Genomic DNA, 21591 nt, shown 5'->3' with positions numbered 1-21591 from the left:
GATCGAAATTGAAATCTACTTTTCAAGCTCAGTCCTGGCTTTTTATTGCAGTTTTTAAAATCTGTTTATTAAAAACAGATTTCCTGTGAGCGTTCAAGCTGAGGAGGATACACCTGACTTTGGGCAGGACACACTCTGCAATGACTGTGTGCTTTAGACACAAATGCCCCTGGGGTTGCCTGACCAAACTCTCAAGGTCAACAGACTCTATTGTAGGGCAGGCTTCCTCTACCCAAGTTGCAGATCCTGGAGCTGCAGGAGGGAAAGAGAAAAGATCTTCTGAGGGTGCCATGGGTGACACTTCAGTGTCAATATGTTATCCCAGTTTATTAATTTACGGACACTTTTCATCGTCAGCTGTGAACTACCTAGTTCTGTTCCTTCTTTCTTGGTACCTTGCCCAAGACATCTATCTCTGCCTTTCCCAATCCATTAAAGATACTGCTCCCTTGCAGGAAGGGGCCCAGAAGAACACTTTATCCTCTTCCCAACCCTCATCAATTCTGTCACAGGACCCAAAATATTTAGATGGGATTTAAGAAAGTTGTCAGCAGCTTTCAATCACCACCAACAAATGCAGGTCATCTGCCTAATCACCTCACTGCCTTGTGGGATGTGTACAAAACGGCTGCCATGCCGACAGGAATAACTTACTCCACATCAATAGAACATACAAGGGATAGAGAGGCTACTACCACAGGTAGGAATAGAGAGATGGCAAGAAAATAAATAATCATTTCATTTCAGGATTAATCAGGGAACTGACAGACATGATATTAAATGATGAAATAAGCATGGAGATGTGGATTTGAAAGGAAATAGAGAAGATATTGAATAAATTCATCAAATTCAGCGACAACAATGCTGCTGTCTGTATAGGTTACATCTATGTATTTTTTACGTATCTCGAGAAGAGATAACAGAGACTTGACTACACATACTTAATAATTTGTTAGTAAAAGCTTTATTGTCAGAGGACAGGCAATTAGCATATGCAATTCTACATTTATAAAAGAGTTCAGCACATGTCCAGAGATGTAGAGACCAATCAACTTGACATTAGTGGCAGGAAAATAAAACAATCACTACTAAGAGAGCAAATGAATAACTAGAGAACAAGAATCCAGACAGATTTCAAAACAGATAATCTTGTTTGATCAAACCAATTGGATGTTTTCAAGAGGTAAAAGAGAATATACAACAGCAATGCTGTAGACGTAAGGTACCTACAATCTAATAAGGTCATACAATGTGCAGTCACTGGCAGAGTTGAATGCTGTCTGGCTTCACTATGTCAGCTTGTGGTGGGAAGTCAGCAGTGATGGGAGTCGGCAATGAGGGGAGTCAGCAGTGAGAGGCGTCAGCAGTGAAGAGAGTTAGCATGAGAATCAGGAGTGAGGGCAGTCAGTCTATTGAGTATAGGAGTTGGGAGGTCACGTTGCTGCTGTACAGACATTGATTAGGCCACTTTTGGAATACTGCATTCAATTCTGGGCCCCTGCTAGAAGAACTTGAAAGCCTTCAGAAAAGATATACAAGGTCGTTGCCAGGGTTGGAGGTTTGAGCTACAGGGAGAGGCAGAATAGCATGAGGCTATTTTCCCCGGAGTGTCGGAGACTGAGGGTTAACCTTATAGAGGCTTATAAAATCATGAAGGGCATGGATAGGGTGAATAGCCAAGGTATTATTCCTAGGGCAAGGAAGTCCAAAACTAGAGGGCAAAGGTTTAAGATGAGTGGGAAAGATTTAAAAGGGGCCTGACTTTTTCACACAGCGGGTGGTACTTGTATGGAACGAGTTGCCAGAGGAAGCAGTGGAGGTGAGTAGAATTACAACACTTAATAGGTATCTGGATGAGTATATGAATAGGAAGGGTTCAGAGGGATATGGGCCAAATGCTGGCAAGTGGAACTAGATTAATTTAGGATACCTGGTTGGCGCAGACGAACTGGACTGAACGATCTGTTTTCATGCTGTACAGTTCTATGGCTCTATAAGTCAATGGTGAGGAAGTCAATGATGAGGGAAACTAGCAGTGAATGGAGTGAATAGTACAGAGAGCCAGCAGTGAGGGGAGTGAATCATGAGGTAAACCAGCAGTGAAGGGAATCAATGGTAAGGCGAACGAATAGTGCTCAGTAGCAGCAGTGTGTACAATCTACAAGATACACTGCAGAAATTCACCAAAGATCCTCAGACAGCACCTCCCAAACCACGACCACTTCCATCTAGGCCAAGGGCAGCAAATACAGAGAAACATCGCCGTCTTCAAGTTCACCTCCACGCCCCTAGTCAATAGTGAGAGAGGGTGGTGGGATTGGCGGGGGAATGGAGTGTCAGGCGGCAGGCAGGCCTGGCTCTCCCATTGGACGTTGTGGACCCGCCTCGCTCTCCCATTGGGTGTTGTGGACCCGCCTCGCTCTCCCATTGGGTGTTGCGGACGAGTTCCGCTGTCCTATTGGCTACTATAGACAAGATCCGCCATTGGCTGCTACTGATAGACAACCCTCACTCCTGTTGGCTGAGGAAGAAACACTAGACCCGAAACGGTAACTCTGATTCTGTCCACAGATACTGCTGACCTGTTGACCTTTTCCAGCAATTTCTGTTTTTGTTTCCACTCTCCTATTGACAGCTACAGTCAGGCTTCGCTCACCCATTGGTTGCTGCAGGCAGGCTCCACTCTCCCATTGGCTGCTGTGGTCAGGCCCTTCTCTCCCATTGGTCTCCACCAAGGACATCTCTTTCCTTCTGATTGGTCAGTTTCGGGCTACAGTTGATGCTTTCAATTGGCTGATTGCGACGCCTCTCCACTGATTGGTAAGTGTTGCAATGTGGCCCGCCCCAATCGGAACGTGATTGGTCCGGAGACGATGGCAATCCTTCCGAGGAACACACGCGTCTCGGGCGGCTGTTCTCGGCGCGACCTTCGAACGGGAGTCACCGACGCCCAGGCCTGGGCACAGCATCGAGCCCCAGGCCCAGGCCCAGGTACAGATACCGATCCCGGGTACAGATACCGAGCCCCGGGCCCGGGTACAGCTCTGACCGGGGTCCGTCACTGACCCCGGGCCCAGCGTCATCTGTGAGGTGAGCCAGGGCCTTAGCAGTTGGGTTTGTCCCGGATCCCCAGGGCGGGTGGATCTCCCGATCATGTGCGGATCTTTATTATTTTAGTTAGATCGCCTGGTCGAGAGGCGAGTCGTATTGGGTGGATGATCTAATTGGGGCGATCCATTTGGTGGATCATCTCAGGGTGGATCTCAGCCAATGAATCACTTTGTTGAGGGGCTGGATCTCCCACTTAATGTGAGGATAAATTAACTAGGTGTGAATTGAGCATCAGTTTCAGGAGGGGGAACGACAGAGTTATTGCAGCCGGACGGAAGTCAACAGTTGCTCGACAATTTCTTCACAATCTGCATTTTCTGCAGGATATGGCTGAGGAGAACTCGGAAGCTTCCTCCAGATTCCTTTTCCCCTTCAAACCCTACTCAATCCAGGAGGAATTCATGAGTGCGCTGTATGATGTGCTTGAAGAAGGAAAGATTGGAATATTTGAGAGTCCTACTGGAACGGTATGTATTAATATACTATCTGACACAGATATAGTTATCCCCACTCATATTGTATTGCTTTCCATTCTATAGCCTAACGAGAAGGGAGGTGCTGGAGGATCTGACCGCTTGGAAGATGAATAAGTCACTAGGACTAGATGTGTTGTTTGCTAGGCTGTTAATGGAAGCCAGGGAGGATATAGTTCCTCTGAGGATTACTTTTCGATCCTCACTCGATGCAGCTGTGGTACAAGAATGGTGTCTGCAAGCATTATTCTAAATGAATGCACAGTATCGAGCATAGTTTGGTTGATTAGTCTGGTGGTGGGAAAATCACTGGATCAATATTGAGAGAGGAGATCAATTGTTAGTTGGAGAGGCACAGATTATTCAAGGATAGTCAGCATTGTTTTGTTAAAGGAAGATCGCCTCTTACTAACTTAACTGAATTGTTTTTGAGCAAGTAACAAGGAGAATCGATGAGGGTAATGCAGTGGATGTTGTCCATATGAATAATCTTAGTGAGGGAATTGACAATGTCCCACATGGCAAAGTGGTCAAAATAATTAAAGCCCATTGGATACAGGGGAATTTGGTGAATTGGCTCAGTTTCAGGAAACAAAGGCAAATGGTTGCCGGATGTTTTAGCAAATGGTAATTGGTTTACAGTGATACTCCTCAGAGCTCAGTTTGGATCCCTTGCTGTTTGTTGTAAATATTAATGATTTAGATGTGGATCTTGTTATTGGGAAATTTGCAGAATACCCAAAATTGGCTAGGTATTTGATCGAAAAGAGAATGGCTGATGACAGCAAGGTGGTTTGGTGAACATGGGGTGCATGTCCACAGGTTTCTCACTGTGGCAGTACTGACAAAAGATGATGCAACAGACCAGTTGGTTGATTGGATTTGTTCTGTTTGGGTGTGTTACCTTAAGCACTGTGATTTTCAGCTCTCTTCACCCACCATCTGTTGCATGATTTCCTCTGAAATACAGTGCAAAACCCAGGGCTCGCTTAAAGGGGAAGTAACTTGGAAAATTCCTTTCCTAAACACCGGATAAGAGTAGGCTATTCGGTCCCTGCAATCCGTTCTACAGTTCATTTAGATCATACTGACCTGAGTCCAGTTGTACATATTGACTGTAATTTGTATTACTTATATTCCCTATCCTCTGTGTGTTGTGCTGTTTGCTTATGAACTAGCAGAAGCTAACGGCTTTGCTTCTCATATGTCAGAGGCTCTGAGGCACTGTAAATCAGGAGCATTGTAATAACAGTGCACTTATTAGCAATCCACAGGAGTGTTATCAGCCTTTGTGCAACAGTCAGCTTCATAAGGAGATATTAAGGCAAGTAGTTCAATGTTTTTTAAGGAGCACCTGAAAAGGAAGAAATAAAATACAGAAATTCACCATAATAGCAGTCACTGGCATTGAGTTATCTCACAATTATGGGCAGAATAATGAAATTCAATCACTGTCACTTTAAGTCAGAGCCTCTGAAAAAGCATTGTGCTGTACATGGCACATTAGCCCATGATTTCGGTACAGGTTATCCTCATACTAAGTATTGGTTTCATCACTGGAGGGCTGCTAGAGTGACTCTGCCTGCATTGATCTCCTGTGGTATTGCTCACAGTTCAAAGACATGTTTTTTTTAATGGTAAAAGTTCTCTGTGAGAGGGTAAGTGTCACAGGAGGTAGATGTGCTCCATAAAAGCAGACACTTTTTAATGGATATGTTCTCACAATGGCCTCTGACATGTTAATTGTGGCTGCCATCGCTCCCTCAGGGAAAGTCACTGAGTCTGATCTGCGGAGCACTCACTTGGCTCAGAGACTTTGAAGAGAAGAAAAAACTAGAAGCAGCCCAGCTTTTGGAAGATCATGTGCCACAGCAAGGTCTATCTCATCATACCCAGAATTCTTCTGATGTTGATGGTAAGGAGCCAGAAGCTAAGGACTTGGGGGCTGAATTAGACTGGATCACTGATTTTGTACAGAAGAAGGCTGAGCGTGATCTGGTCGATAAGTTAAAGGTCAGTTTTATGCATAAATTTTTTGGTGTCTTCAACGTTTGATGATATTTATTTGCTAATGCCAGCCATGCCATTTAAATTTTCTAGCTTAACAAAGTTAACTTTTCAAATGGTGGGTTTACTTGATCCAATGAAGTTTGTTTGCTATATGGATATTTGGGAATTCCATTGGATTGAGGAATGTCAAAACATGAGTCCTTTACAGGTGGGAGCTGCTGTTTTGGCTTGAAAACTGTGTTGCAGAATTGGGAAACAGGAAATGGTATAGTCACCATAGTCCCAAAGGACTGTAGGCTGCTCTCTCACTTGAAGAGAGAGATGACTGGCTGGTGAGTTTAACCTGAGGGTCACCACATCACAGATGAGAGGTGAGGATGAGAAGGTGGAGCCTTTGTGGTAACCTCAGCCAGTGCAGGAATTGAATCCTCGCTGTTGGCACCACTCAGCATTACAAACCAGCTGAATAATATCATCTTCAAAACTTCATTAAAGGCTACAAAGAAGAAAGAAAAATACAGCCCAGGAATAGGCCCTTCGGCTTTCCAAGTCTGTGCCGACACATTTTGCCCTTTCATATTAAAACTACCTTCACTTGCAGGATCCGTATCCCTCTATTCCCTTCCTATTCATGCATTCGTCCAGGTGGTTCTTGAATGCTGCTATTGTGTCTGCTTCCACCACCCCCTCTGGCAGCGCGTTCCAGGCAATCACCACTCTTTGCGTGAAAAACATGCCTCATGCATCGCTTTTAAATTTCTCCCTCTTGTACCTTGAACCTGTGTCCCCTAGTAATTGACCTCTCCACCCTGGGAAAAAACCTCCTACTTACCAATCTATTCATGCCATTCATAATCTTTTAAACTTGCATCAGGTTGCCCCTCAACCTTCTGTGTTCCAGTGAAAACAAACCCAGTCCATTCAACCTTTCTTCATAGCTAAAATCCCCTACACCAGGCAATATTCTGGTAAACCTTTTCTGTACCCTCTCCAAAGCATCCACATCCTTCTGGTAGTGTGGTGACCAGAACTGCGCGCAATATTCCCAGTGTGGCCTAACTAAAGTTCTAAAAAGCTGCAGCATAACTGGTCTATCCTTATTCTCAATGCCCCTTCCAATGAAGGCAAGCACGCCATAGGCCTTTCTTTTTTAAACTACCTTCTCTACCTGCAGCGTTCTGTGGGGAGGCAATGGCCTAGTGCTATTATCGCTGGACTGTTAGTCCGGAGACTCACATTATGTTCTGGGGACCCAGGTTCGAATCCCACCATGGCAGATGGTGGAATTGAATTCAATAACATATCTGGAATTAAGAATCTACTGATGACCATAAACCCATTGTCAATTGTCAGAAAGACCCACAAAACCCAATTGGTTCACTAAGGTCCTTTAGGGAAGGAAACTGCCATCCTTACCTGGTCTGGCCTACATGTGACTCCAGACCCACAGCAATGTGGTTGACTCTTTTTAAAAAAAAACTGCCCTCTGGGCAATCAGGGATGGACAATAAATGCTGCCTGGTCAGCAACACCCTCATCCCATGAATGAATAAAGAAACCTGCACACTCAGATCTCTCTACATATCAATGCTTCTAGGGGATCTACCATTCCCTGTATAATTTCCACCTGTACTTGACCTTGCAAAATGCATCACCTTATGTTTGTCTGGATTAAACTCCATCTGCCATTTTTCTCTCCATGCCTCCAACTGATCTATATCCTGCTGTACCCTCAGACAATCCTCCTCACTATCTGCAACTCCACCAATCTTTATATCGTCCGCAAACTTACTAATTATATCAGCTACATTTTCCTCCAAATCATTTGTGTAAATCACGAACAGCAGAGGTCCCAGGACTGATCCCTGTGGAACACCACTAGTCACTGCCCTCCATTCCACCACTACCCTCTGTATTCTATGAATAAACCAGTTCTGTATTCATCTTGCCAGCTCACCCCGATACCATGTGACTTCATCTTTTGTATCATGAGGTACCTGGTCAAAGCCTTTTCTGAAGTCCATGTAGACAACATCACATGCTTTTCCCTCATCAATCATTTTCATCACTTCCTCAAAAAACTCGATCAAGTTACTGAGGCACAACCACCCCATCACGAAACCATGCTGTTTATCGTGAATCAGTCCATTTGCTTCTAAATGCTTATAGATCTTGCCCCTGAGAATCTTTTCTAATAATTTCCCTACAAAGGCTGTGGAGGAAATAAATCAAAATGGCAAGAAGCTGATGATGATAAAAGGGAATCATCTCCAAGTTATTGGGTAATTGATCAGCGAAGGTCAACGACCTGAGGAAGAAACAATATATGAGAGTGCGAGGGCAAAATGTTGATTCAAATACAGCTATAGCAACGGCTTCGGAAGTGTTGAAGGAAATTCAGGCAATGTCTCATACTAACTCCTTGCTGAATCCACTCATTTTGATGATGAAAACTCAAGAGTCATAGAGATGTACAGCACAGAAACAGACCCTTCGGTCCAATGCATCCAAGCTGACCAGTTATTCGACATTAATCTAGTCCCACTTGCCAGCATTTGGCCCATGTCCCTCTTAAACCCTTCCTATTCATATACTCATCCGGATGCCTTTTAAATGTTGTAATTATACCAGCCTACACCAGCTCCTGTAGCAGCCCATTCCTTGCATGCACCACCCTCTGCATGAAAAAGTTGCCCCACAGATCTTTCTCTTTTGAATCCTGCCCCTCTTACCTTAAACCTATACTGTCTAGTTTTGGACTCCCCTAAACTGGGAAAAACGCCTTGGCCATTCACCCTATCCATGCTCCTCATGATTTTATAAACTTCTTTAAGGTTGCCCCACAGTCTGTGATGCTTAAGGAAAATAGCCCCATCCTATTCAGCCTCTCCCTATTGCTCAAACCCTCCAACCCTGGCAACATCCTTATAAATCTTTTCTGGACCCTTTCAAGTTTCACAACATCTTTTCCTAGCAGGGAGACCAAATTTGATTGCAGTAAAGAATCAAGTTTTCCCACGTTATATTCCCATTTCCCTAAATGTAGTAAACAGGGACTGAGAGTTTGATCTCTCTGTGAACAAGGTCAGGAGATTTTCTCACTTTGTGAATGGTTGCAGAGAATCTGAGCTACTCCCCTTAGACTTAAGGTATTTATGAGAAGTAAATAGCTGTGTAAAGATTGAGTTGATCTTAAAGTATCTCCAAACTTGTGTTTTTCAGGATGAAGAATTAAAAAGAAAGAGGAGAGAAGAGCGATTGGACAAAATACGTAACAATGTGCAGCTTAAATATGCTTTAAAACGCAAGGTATGAATTTTTCATTAAGGTTGAAGTGTGGAGGGAGGTGATTGAGACGGAAGGACTGACTGGGTGTTAAGATTTTATTTTCAGCTGTAATGTTGCTTGTTCAGGGCTATGGTGCAAGATGATCCTATATCCTCTCTACTGCCTTACCTTTGCGCAATCTTATTTATTTTACCTTGAATTTCACATGACCTACATATGCCATTTGTGTAAAAATCATTCTGCTGCATGTAGAGAAGGAAAATGTTGCAGTTTTGTGGTGATTTTTCACAACCTCAACATGTCCCAAAGCATCCCACAGCCATCAGGATACTTTTAGATATAAAACAGATTTTTTTTGTAACGTAGGAAATACAGCAGTCACTTTATACACAGTATGATTTGTCATTTTAAAATGGGAGGTAAAAATCTGATGGCAGACAAATCTGTCTCTTCTTGAATGACCTTGACGAATATTGACCAAGTATACAAGAATGCATGTCAATGATTATAGATGTATGGTGGTGGACTTGGTTTAATGTCTCAACCATAATACTTCCTGTCATCCTGTCTCTGCATTTAATTTGTGGTGCAATGAAGGGGCTCATGGCATCTGTTATGAATTTTTCTGATCTTAAACCTCGATGATTTGTTTTGTAAAAGGGGACTGCTTCAGTGTGATCAAGGAATAATCCGTTTTTCACATTTCTGTGGGATGTGGTAACCATATGTTATCTTTGTCAAGCAGTTGCCAGAATTGTCACTGTTTTACCTATGCTTGGTCCCAGAGAGATGATGACAATGATACTGAGCGACTCATTCAGATGAGTGGAGAAGTGGTGACTTCTGAACAGGCTGACGCTCTGGACGGGGAGGATGAAAGCTTTATTCTGGCAGATTATGAGAGTGACGATGAAAAGAAACCGAAAGATTTGAAGTAGGTGAATGTCCTGGTCTGTCAGAGAAAGAAAGAAAGACTCCGTGCATTTCATGACCTCAGTAAATCTCGAAGTGCATCGTTGTAGTGAAAAGTGGCCATCTGTGTGCAAAGCAGAATCCCACAGGTAGCAATGTGACACTGTTTTCCCAGAAAGGTTGACCAATAAATTTTGGCTGAGAATGCCACTGCCCTGGGTCATCCACCTGAGCAGGCAGCTGAGGCCTGCACTGGAGTGTCAGCTTGGAACAAGTGTTGGAGATGGCACTTGAAGCCAACACTTTCTGCCTAATATCAAAGTGTTGTCCCTGAGCCTCATCCAGTCAGATTGATTTTGACGCTATTGTGATTTTCAGACCTTGTGCCAAATGGAGTTCCCCCATTGCTCTGTGTGAGAATCCTAATGACCTGAATTCCATGATGTCAATGTAACTTTAAAATTCCAGTTGCTATAATAATTAGGTTCGCTGGTTTCCCCAGTGTCGTTGTGAGTGCAAAAATAATAAGCTGATGGTTACAAAGCCTTAAGTTTGAGAATATGCCAGACAATTGACCACGTTGCTTTAGGCTTGAGAAGGCAAATGAGTTTCTGACCTCCACCCAGTTATCCCTAGGCCATTCTGTCTTGGAAATATTGAGCAAAAACATGTTTATCTTCATGTGAAAATGGCTTCTGATCTCTCTGGCCTGTACCTGTGCAGTGAGGGGAGAAGAAGCAAGCTGAGATACTTGTTTAATTGTAGAATTATTTAGGCTATGGACTCCTCTGTTCACTGAGGGAATCAACTTACGAAAGTGTAGTGATAATTCACATATGGTGTGTTGCAAAGTGTGAACCAAGGTCTCTATGCTTTACAAGTGGTTCTTACTTTTTTTAATATGTTTTTTTTCCAGCCTATCTGATGAGGAAGATTTGGAGGAAGAGCATGTGACAAAGGTTTGGAGGGTAGAAGTTCTCTAACTCTGCCATTTTAATGAATTGTGCTCAACAGATATCACAAAGGCTTGCCAGTCCTGGAGTCCTATAACAAGTGCCAGTGATTTGATTTGATGTTATTCTGTTGAGCCAATTGAATCCTAATAGCTTCAGCAGCTGCAAATTCACCAAAATCATCTCCTTCAACTGTAGTTGATCTTCTATTAAATATAACTGCACCTCTTCCTTTTGTATAGAAAGCAGTGGACACTTGGAATTAGGCCAGGCTATAATTCATTGATGTGTTAGAGTAAATTAAGTGAATGGGTGATGATGGCTTTGAGATAATATCAATGACTAGTAAACTGGAGGCCCAGGCTAATGCTGCGGGGACATCCATTCAAATGCCACCACAGTACCTTGTGGAAATTAGGTTTAAGTAATAAATCTGGAATTGAAAGTTCGTCTTTGTAACCAAGATTGAAACCAAGATTGATTCTTGTAAATAAAAACCTATCTGGTCATTAATGCCTTTTACGGAATAAATTAGTTAAGGAAATCTGCTACCTTTATCTGGTCTGGTCTGGTCTACATGTGGCTCCAGACCCGTAGCAATTTGCTTGACTCTTAACTGCCCTCTGAAATGGCCTGGGAAACCACTCAGTTTGCAGACAATTAGAGATGGGCAACAAATACTGGACTTTCCAGTAATGCTCACATCCCATGAAAGAATAAACAAAAAGAAAATGTATTTGATAAGAGGGCTGGAGCTTTAGGGTGAGTCTAATTCCATTGGTTTACGAAATGCTTCAGCAATCGGAAGCACATTGACTACTATTGCTTGTTAACCCAGCCTACCTTAGAAACACTGAGCCCAGTTGTAATATCCCCTGCTATTTCTTGCAGGCAACAGGAAGTGGGTACTGAATACGATGTCTTTCAGTTTTACAGGGCTTTGCACCGCACCACCTGGGAATGGTCTCCATTCAGGTTTTTGAATCTCACTTTTTAGAGGAAGTTGATGGAGCAGGTTTACCTCAATCTCCACAGGGTATGAGGTTATCCAGCCATGACCATCTTGGGGTCAAAGGCCAGGTTACTTGGGTCGATTGTGCTGCCATGAACTAAGGGAACGACAGTGAATGCCAAGAGCATTTGGATGTGAGCACCCTCTTTACATGAGCTGATCTAATACAGTTTTTCTGCTCCCAGATCTATTACTGCAGTCGTACACACTCGCAGCTTGCTCAGTTCATACACGAGGTCCAGAAAAGTCCGTTTGGCAAGGATATCAGGCTGGTGTCACTTGGATCCCGGCAGGTAGGTCATGGAGGGGGCCGATCTGCACCTTTTGAGGATCCCCATGGCTCTTATCATCTGTTGGTGTGCCTTTGAATCACATTGGTGTCACTTAACCAGACTGGAAATTGGAACAGGCAACTCTAATGGCTCATTTTTTAATTGGAAGATCAAGTTGAAAGGCTGAAGAATGCGTACAGGACACTGGGACTAAGAAAAAAGGAAAGGAAATGGGATGAATCGAAATACAGTGACTGTCTAGTGTTGATTTCAAAGATCTGAAGATTTGTAGAAGGAGGGGAAAACTTAGGATTCTAGGAGCTGATTGGTATCCAGGTCCTGGGAACGAGTGAGTTTGTCATATTGCTGAGAATTTTAACTGGGGCATTTAAAGATCTTGATTCTTGGAAGCAACAGGAGTCTAAGTTGAAAGGAAAACAAAGAACTTGTATTGACCAACGTAGTCTGTACCAACTTTGTTGGATCACACACTTCCTTTCCTGGTTAGGGAAATATGGTGAGTCTACAGACAAGAGCAGGAAAGGCCTAAGTCTTTTTGCTACCTCTTGTTAGGCCAAGAATCGCAGATGCTAGCAGTGTCTTCCACCATTGACAGCATTAAACCAGAACCTGTTAACCCGATGTAAACACATACCTCCCAATAGATATGGGCAGGAATGAAGGTACCCTAATGCTTACTGGTCTTTTATCCCTCCTCCCTAACGTAAAGCTCTGAATTACAGGTGGTTTCTTTACCCGTTTAATCTTTAATGGAGCTTTTTCTTTAAGTTTCCGTGCTGGACATTTCTAGCGTGTATGCTCCGTTTAATAATTGTTAATGTGTGACAGTAACCAAATGGCAGAGCATGTTCCTTTTATTTTTTTGTCTCCTCTTTCTCTTCTCCCTCCCCCACGAAGAACATGTGTGTAAATGATGAGGTGAGGCGCCTTCGATCGCTCCAGCTGATCAACGATAGGTGCTTGGAAATGCAGAAGAACAAACGTGGTGAGTGGAGCCTATATTTCTGTCCCTATGAAAATCTGTCTTGTCATTCAGTCGGAACTTGAGGGAATTTCTGATTCTGTCAGAAATGGAACTGCTTCCAATTATTATTGTTACAGAGATAGTAGGAACTGCCGATGCTGGAGAATCTGAGAGAACAGGGTGTAGAGCTGGATGAACACAGCAGGCCAAGCAGCATCAGAGGAGCAGGAAAGCTGACGTTTCAGGTCTAGACCCTTCTTCAGAAATGGGGGAGGGGAAGGGGATTCTGAAATAAATAGGGAGAAAGGGGGAGGCGGATAGAAGATGGATAAAGGAGAAGATAGGTGGAGGGGAGACAGACAGGTCAAGGAGGCGGGGATGGAGCCAGTAAAGGTGAGTGTAGGTGGGGAGATAGAGTGGGAATAGGTCGGTCCAGGGAGGACGGACAGGTCAAGGAGCCGGGATGAGGCTAGTGGGGAGGAGATTGGCGTGGGGCTTGAGGTGGGAGGAGAGGATAGGTGGGAGGACAGGGTAGGGAGGCGGGTACGAGCTGGGCTGGTTTTGGGATGCAGTCGGGGGGAGGGGAGATTTTGAAGCTTGTGAAATCCACATTGATACCATTGGGCTGCAGGGTCCCAAGCAAAATATGAGATGCTGTTCCTACAACCTTCGGGTGGCATCGGTGTGGCACTGCAGGAGGCCCAGGATGGACATGTCATTCAAGGAGTGGGAGGGGGAGTTGAAATGGTTCGCGATTGGGAGGTGCAGTTGTTTGTTGCGAACCGATCGTAGGTGTTCCACAAAGCGGTCCCAAAGCCTCATCTTTACCATGGACGTCCAGTCCCTATACACTTGCATTCCCCATGCAGATGGCCTAAAGGCCCTCCACTTCTTCCCGTCCTGCAGGCCCGACCAGTCCCCCTCCACTGACACCCTCATCCACTTAGCTGAACTTGTCCTCACCCTTAACAAGTTCTCCTTCAATTCCTCCCACTTCCTACAGACAAAGGGGGTGGCCATGGGTACCTGCATGGGCCCAAGCTGTGCCTGCCTCTTTGTCGGATACGTGGAACAATCCCTCTTCCGAAGCTACGCTGGCCCTATCCCCCACGTCTTCCTCCGTTACAGCGATGACTGTATCTACGCCGCCTCGTGCTCCCACGAGGAGCTCGAACAGTTCATCCACTTCACTAACACCTTCCACCCCAACCTTAAGTTCACCTGGACCATCTCCAATATCTCTCCCTCCTTCCTGGACCTCTCTATTTCCATCTCTGGCAACCACCTGGAAACCGATATCCATTTCAAGCCGACCGACTCCCACAACTACCTAGAGTACACCTCCTCTCACCCACCTTCCTGCAAAGAGGCCATCCCCTATTCCCAATTCCTTCGCCTCCGCCGCATCTGCTTCCCAGATGAGGCATTCCACTCACGGACATCCCAGATGTCCTCGTTTTTGAAGGACCGCAACTTCCCCTCCACAGTGGTTGAAAATGCCCTCGACAGTGTCTCTCACATTTCCCGCAACTCATCCCTCACACCCCCTACCTGCAATAACAACCCAAACAGAATCCCCCTCGTCCTCATGTACCACCCCACCAACCTCCGGATCCAACGCATCATCCTCCGACACTTCCGCCATCTGCAATCCGACCCCACTACCAAAGACATTTTTCCCTCCCCACCCTTCCCTGCTTTCCGGAGGGACCACTCTCTCCGTGACTCCCTTGTCTGCTCCACACTCCCCACCAGCCCCACCACCCCTGGCACTTTTCCATGCAACCGCAGGAAGTGCTACACCTGCCCCACACCTCCCCCCTCACCCCCATCCCAGGCCCTACGAAAACCTTCCACATCAAACAGATGTTCACCTGCACATCTGCTAATGAGGTATACTGTATCTGCTGTTCCCGTTGTGGCCTCCTCTACGTTGGGGAAACCAAACGGAGGCTTTGGGACCATTTTGTGGAACACCTACGCTCGGTTCGCAACAAACAACTGCACCTCCCAGTCGCAAACCATTTCAGCTCCCCCTTCCACTCCTTGAACGACATGTCCATCCTGGGCCTCCTGCAGTGCCACAATGATGCCACCCGAAGGTTGCAGGAACAGCATCTCATATTTCGCTTGGGACCCTGCAGCCCAATGGTATCAATGTGGACTTCACAAGCTTCAAAATCTCCCCTCCCCTGACTGCATCCCAAAACCAGCCCAGCTCGTACCCGCCTCCCTAACCTGTCCTCCCACCTATCCACTCCTCCCACCTCAAGCCCCACCCTCACCTCATCCCGCCTCCTTGACCTGTCTGTCCTCCCTGGACCGACCTATCCCCTCCCTAACTCACCTTTTACTGGCTCCAACCCCGCCTCCTTGACCTATCTGTCTCCTCTCCACCTATCTGCTGATTTATCCATCTTCCATCTGCCTCCCCCGTCTCCCTATTTATTGCAGAATCCCCTTCCCCTCCCCCATTTCTGAAGAAGGGTCCAGACCTGAAACATCAGCTTTCCTGCTCCTCTGATGCTGCTTGGCCTGCTGTGTTCATCCAGCTCTACACCTTGTTATCTCCAATTATTATTTGTGGTTTTATCTCTGTCCAAATAGTCCGTTTTATAGAGTTAGTGCTAAACTGTAACTCCCCTGCTCCTCCTCAGAAGTTTTTTCTATCCTCTCATCAAATATATTCTTTTGGACATTAAAGTTTTCCTCCCTTGATTGTCCTAAGCTGCAGACACATTGTCACACATTCTCTTTGTCCTCCCAACCTTAGCAGGTTGAAGCCAAGATTTGTAGAAATCCTGGAAAATTGGCTGTGAGCTATTGGGCCCATTGTAAAATTCAAATGCTTCATAGTTTACTTTTGCAGGTATGCCACAATTATTTATGTCTGCAACATTATTCCGTCTTTTTTACTTTTAAGGGTTGAACTTTACTCTGCAGTGGTGGTCGAACAGGGCTGTGATGTGTTTTCTTGGCTGATGGCTAGACTTCTGTGGATTGGCTTGCCTTTGTATTCTTGGTTCAGTCTTTTGGATGATGCTATTCTCACCAACAGGTGCCAGACTTCTCCAGGTTGAGGCTAGTTACTTCATCTGCGATATTTCTAGGGATTTAACAAATTCCTGTGCATGAGACCATTTCCCTAGCACAGTATTTTTTTCAGATTGAGAGTCTAATGATGGAAAAATCTTTATTTGGTCGTGTTTTATGTTTGAGCATTATAAGATAAAATAGAACACAAAGGAACATAAGGAAACTTTAGGTCAGATGACTGGAAGTTCAAAAAGATAGCTTTTAAAATGCTTGTTAAAGGAAGAAAGTGTGGTCAAGAAGCCGAAGGTGTAGGGAGTGAATTTCAGAGCTGACAGAAACTGAAGGCACAGTCAAGTAGTGGTGAAGTGAATGAAATCCGGCATGTTGAAGAAAGATCGGGAATTAGCTGAGTGCAGATATACTGGAGGGATGCAGGGCTGGAGAAGAGTACACAGAAAGGGGGCATGGCCATGGTGGGGATTTAAAAAGGAGGGAAATTTTAAGTATAGACAAAAGAAAGGCATAGATGAGTTTCTCAGCAACAGAAGTGTGGAGATGGGCACCTTCATGATGAGATGAACATATGGTCACTATCCAGCTATTGGATGTTCTAGTTACTGAGCAACTTTACATCAACTTGTAAGTTGCTAACAAGCTAGAAAGTAAGGCTGGGGAGCCTGGCCTCTGTGGTGGGGAAGCTCTTAGAGAAGATACTGAGGGACAAGATATATGCACATTTGGAAGAAAATAGACTAGTTAGTGTCAGGCAGCATGGTTTTGTACTGGGACGGTCGTCTGTCACCAACCTGATTGAATTTTTTGAAGAAGCGACAAAGATCATTGATGAGGGATGGGCTGTGGATGTAGTTTATATGGACTTTAGTAAGGCATTTGATAAAGTCCCACATGGCAGATTGGTACAAAAACTAAAATCACATGGGATTTGGGGTGGGCTGGCTAGATGGATACAAAACCTGCTTGGTCACAGAAGACAGAAGGTAGTGGTGGAAGGATGTTTTTCAGAATGGAGACCAGTAACTAGTGGTGTTCCACAGGGATCAGTCTTGGGACCTCTGTTTGTAGTATATGTAAATGATCTGGAGGAAAATGTTGGTCGTCTGATGAGTGAGTTTGCAGATGACATGAAGACTGGTGGAGTTGCTGATAGTGCTGACGATAGTGAAAGGATACAGCAGGATATAGATCAATTGGCAATTTAGGCACAGAAATGGCAGGTGGAGTTTAATCCAGACAAATACATTTTGGAGGATCAAATTTAGGTGTGAATTATACTGTAAATGGCAGAACCCTTAGGAACATTAACATACAGACAGATCTGGGTGTGCAGGTCCACAGTTCCCTAAAAGTGGCAACACAGGTAGCTGAGGTGATTAAGAAGGCATATGGCATGCTTACCTTCATCGGCCAGGGCATGGAGTACAAGATTTGGCAAACCATGTTGCAGCTGTATAAAACCCTTGTTAGGCCGCATTTGGAGTATTGTGTGCAGTTTTGGTCGCCACATTACCAGAAGGACATGGAAGCTTTGAAGAGAGTGCAGAGAAGGTTCACCAGGATGTTACCTGGTCTCATGGGCATTGGCTATGAGGAAAGGTTAAAAAGACTAGGATTGTTTTCACTGGAAAAACGGCGACTGAGAGGAGCCCTGATAGAAGTCTACAAAATTATGAGAGGCATAGATAGGGGGGAATAGGCAGATACTTTTTCCCAGGGTTGAAGTTTCAATTACAAGGGGGCACAGGTTCAAAGTGAGAGGAGGAAAGTTTAAGGGAGATGTGCGAGGGAAGGTTTTCACACACAGTGGTAGGAGCTTGGAATGGACTGCCAGAAGAGGTGGTGGAAGCAGGCACTTTGGCAACATTTAAGAGGCATCTGGATGGTTACATGAATAGGAGGGAATAGAGGGATGCAGACCGAAAAAGGGCAGAAGGTTTGTTTTTTAGATTAGTTAGGGCATTAGTTATGGCACAGGCTTGGAGGGCCGAAGGGCCTGTTCCTGTGCTGTACTTCTCTTTTGTTTTTTGTTCTAAGACCTGGCCTGCCTGCATATCAGGCTCCGTGCCACTTTTTGCTTTGTTACAGTCTCATAGATTCCTATCCTCCCATTAAACAGGAAGTAACAGGAAATGAGTTGCAAGTACAGCATACCCCTACTGAGTTAGGGGGAAATGGTAAAATCGTTTTCTACGTTGAGGTCTATTTCAGAGATAATCAAAACGACCCTGCCACATGTCTGACAGTATCACCGCTTTAGACATAGGATTTTTCCACTCTTCCTAGTTCTGAGGTAAGGAAGTTTAAAAGAACTGCAGTCTCTGACATAGCTATTCAGGCTTCAACGGGAGAACAGTTCCTTTAGACATTGTAGTTCCCCTGGTATTGAGATTGAGGCTCAAACCTGGCCACCCATTGATAATCCTCACCTTCATGTGTATCATATGCAGCATTCACTGGCAGGACTTGGTACATCGTCCCTGACATTTCCCTCAGCCCCTCTAGTTCAATGATCAATGTCGTACCATGACCTGCTGCTGAGATCTGCTGACTCAATGTGGCACAGGACTTAAACTTTGACCTCCTGTTCCATGTTAACCAAAAAAAGTTCGTTTCAGGCAGTGCCCCCACTCTTAAATCTATTGGTGAGCAGTTACAGCATTTTTATGCAGCATTACAGTGATTTAACTGAACATATTAAGTAGCTGAGGTTGGATAGACAAAAGGAATCTGATCCAGTTGTTGGGGAGTCTATGACTGGGAAGTATGGTTAGAAATTTAGAGCCAGAACCCTTAGGAGCGAAATTAGGAATCATTTTCACACACACACAGTGGTAGAGGTTTGGAACACTTCTGCAAATAGAAATTGATGCTCTGTCATTTATTAATTTTGAGTCTGAAATTGGAGTGATTTAATTAACTAAAGGTATTTTGGACATGGCTGAAAGCTGGGTGTGTGGGGTTACGTTGCAGATTTCATTGAATGGTGGAGTGTGTTCAAAGTGTAAATTGCTGACTCCTATTTCGATGTTCACACTAAAGTGAATGCAGAGCTTTAGCAATCCAGTTGAGGGAATTGGTTAATTCCATTAACAAACATTTTGAAACAGGTTAGAATTGGAGAAAAGAAGTTCCTTCATTTATCGGGCACTTTTGACATGTAATTGCCAAAGTGCTTCATCACTAGTAAAATACTTATGCAGCATAGTCACTGTAGAATAGGAAATGGTATGGCCAGTTCAGGCACAACAAGAATAAATGAGGTAAATTACCAGTGAACCAACTGCAAATATTCAGGAGTCTTTTATCTAGATCCAATCTTCTATGTTTGTTTCTATATAAACAATATTGATAACGCTCTTGTCAGTAAACTACCAGGTTTGAAGTAAAACACACTTTATTCATAGAGTTATAGTTAAAATACAAACAAAAGAAAGAAGAATTGGAATTACAACTCTTTTGGAAAACTTAACAAAATAATAGATTATTTAACTACTAACTGTTTTGTTATAATAACATCCCATAAACATATCCTTGGCAAAGGCAGAATCAGTAAAAGAAATTGTCTCACATGCAGTCCTCCAGTCCAGGAGGAAAGAACACCAAGAGAAAACTTGGGAGGGAGGGAGGGAGAAAGAGAACTTGAGAGTTTTGCTGTTGCAGGGAGAGATGTATGGCAGCCTCCAAACCCCAACAGCTACTGAAAGCTAAACTAAAATCCTGATGCTGTGGGAGTTCAAGCTGCTTCTCTTGTTCCAACTTTTTAAAAAAAAACCCAAGGCCTCACAAGCTGTTTACTTTATTGGCTCGGAACAGACTGTTCAGTACCTCTGCCTCAAGCTCTCTTCATAAAAAAAAAGGACAAAATACACCTCTTAAAGCCTTTGTATCGTCACATATGTAATGAGGATTTTGATTTACTGATCATTGAGGGGGGTGGTGTGAGGGAGGTTTTTCTTCCACTGATGCAATGGTCTAACACTTCTTTGAGTGGCGAATGCACTGTCAGGCTCAAGGCAAGAGCAGATGTTCATATGATATTTTCTGAAAGCCGACAGAAAACGCAGCGAGGATGAGGTGGAAACTCCGAAACGGAGACGCAAGAGTCGAGTGACGTGCCCGTTCTACAGCCATGAGCAGATGCATTCCTTGCGTGATGAGCTGCTGGTGGAGGTGAAGGACATTGAGCAGCTGGTGTTGTTGGGGAAGGAGTTGAAGGCGTGTCCATACTATGCCAGCCGCTTTGCCATTCCACCAGCACAGGTATGGGAAGGTTCATCTTGTTCATAAGCAAAAATCAAATTTAGCTTTGTTTTTTAAAAAAAAATTATTTGAGTTGAGGGCATTTATGGTCATCCTTTTAAAAATAAATAAATGTGCATGGGTCATTTACTTGAAGCTGTGGTGGAAGCACTGACAATGCATTGGATAGGGAGCTGCATGATCTGAATCCAGCAACAATGAGGAAATAGTGATATAAATCCAACTTAGGACAGTTTGTGACTTGGGGACAAATTTGAAGGTTTTATAGATCATTGAATCCCTACAGTGTGGGAGCAGGCCATTTGGCCCATCAAGTCCATACCAACCTTCCAAAGAGCATCCCAACCAGACATGCCCCATCCCTGTAACCCTACATTTCCCAAGGCCAAACTACCTAGCCTGCGCATATTTGGACTGTGGGAGGAAACTGGAGCACCTGGAGGAAACCCACGCAGACACGGGGAGAATGTGCAAACTCCACACACACGGTCGCCCGAGGGTGGAATTAAACCCGTGTTCTTGGCGCTGTGAAGCAGCAGTGCTAAGCATTGAGCCGCAACTTTTCTTTTTGGTAGAGTTGCAAATTACTGCAGATGCTGGAATCTGTACTGAAAACAAAAAATGCTGGAAATCCCAGCGGATCAGGCAGCATCCATGGAGAGAGAGCAAGCTAACATTTGCGAGTCTAGGTGACTCTTCATCAGAGCTTTATTTGGTAGAGGTTGTGGCAAGGTGAGTTGGTGCAGTGTTTTCCTGTAGTGCATACATGTTACAGCTCCCTTTTCTCCTGTTTGAAAGGTGCACGTGAAGCCCAGTGGTTGAAGCACCTGCTGCTTTGAGTAATGTCAAGTCTCGCATTTTGAAGAACCCTGCCCTGCTCAAGTTAATACCGAGAATTCTATCTCTGAACTATACCTGGTGGACAGACTTTGGGCAGATTCAGGAGCTGAGCTGTTCCTCATGCACCATCCAGCTTCTCATCTGCTCATATATCCTCACTGTCCACCAGACAGTTCTAGTTATGCTCAAAATATTCATGCTTAAGAGTTTAAAACGAAGCAGATTGCTGGGCTTTTTTCAGTTTGCGATGAATGTCAAATACATGCAAATATTGTCTACCGCTTGTCTAAGTGTGATGTTGTTGATGGATGTGGTTTTTATTCTGTTATCTGAGGCTCTGTAATTGGAGTTGAACACCGCAGTCCATGTTCTGATCTTATGACGGAAGAACGGTCATTGATAAAGCAACTGAAGATGGTTA

At 44.4% G+C, this 21591-nt stretch overlaps 1 protein-coding gene across 3 annotated transcripts in view; it reads left to right on the top strand.

Annotated features, from left to right (window-relative positions):
* The first annotated feature begins 2877 nt into the window (after positions 1-2877).
* Positions 2878-21591, top strand: part of ddx11 (DEAD/H (Asp-Glu-Ala-Asp/His) box helicase 11) — a 78018-nt gene continuing 59304 nt past the window's right edge. For 2 of the 3 annotated variants that reach the window (XM_048607603.1, XM_048607601.1), the window contains exons 1-9: positions 2878-3090; positions 3435-3578; positions 5352-5597; positions 8817-8903; positions 9668-9816; positions 10711-10753; positions 11945-12052; positions 12950-13037; positions 20119-20330. In XM_048607603.1, the coding sequence (XP_048463560.1) occupies positions 3438-3578; positions 5352-5597; positions 8817-8903; positions 9668-9816; positions 10711-10753; positions 11945-12052; positions 12950-13037; positions 20119-20330 (1074 nt within the window). In that variant the 5' untranslated portion in view covers positions 2878-3090; positions 3435-3437. The remainder of the gene's footprint in view (positions 3091-3434; positions 3579-5351; positions 5598-8816; positions 8904-9667; positions 9817-10710; positions 10754-11944; positions 12053-12949; positions 13038-20118; positions 20331-21591) is intronic. The other variant, XM_048607602.1, reaches the window with a different exon arrangement.

This window comes from Rhincodon typus, chromosome 18, assembly GCF_021869965.1.
Source record: "Rhincodon typus isolate 14 chromosome 18, sRhiTyp1.1, whole genome shotgun sequence".
Lineage (NCBI taxonomy): Eukaryota > Metazoa > Chordata > Chondrichthyes > Orectolobiformes > Rhincodontidae > Rhincodon > Rhincodon typus.
Note: the sequence above shows the minus strand (reverse complement) of the source record. Positions and strands in the feature narration are given on the sequence as shown.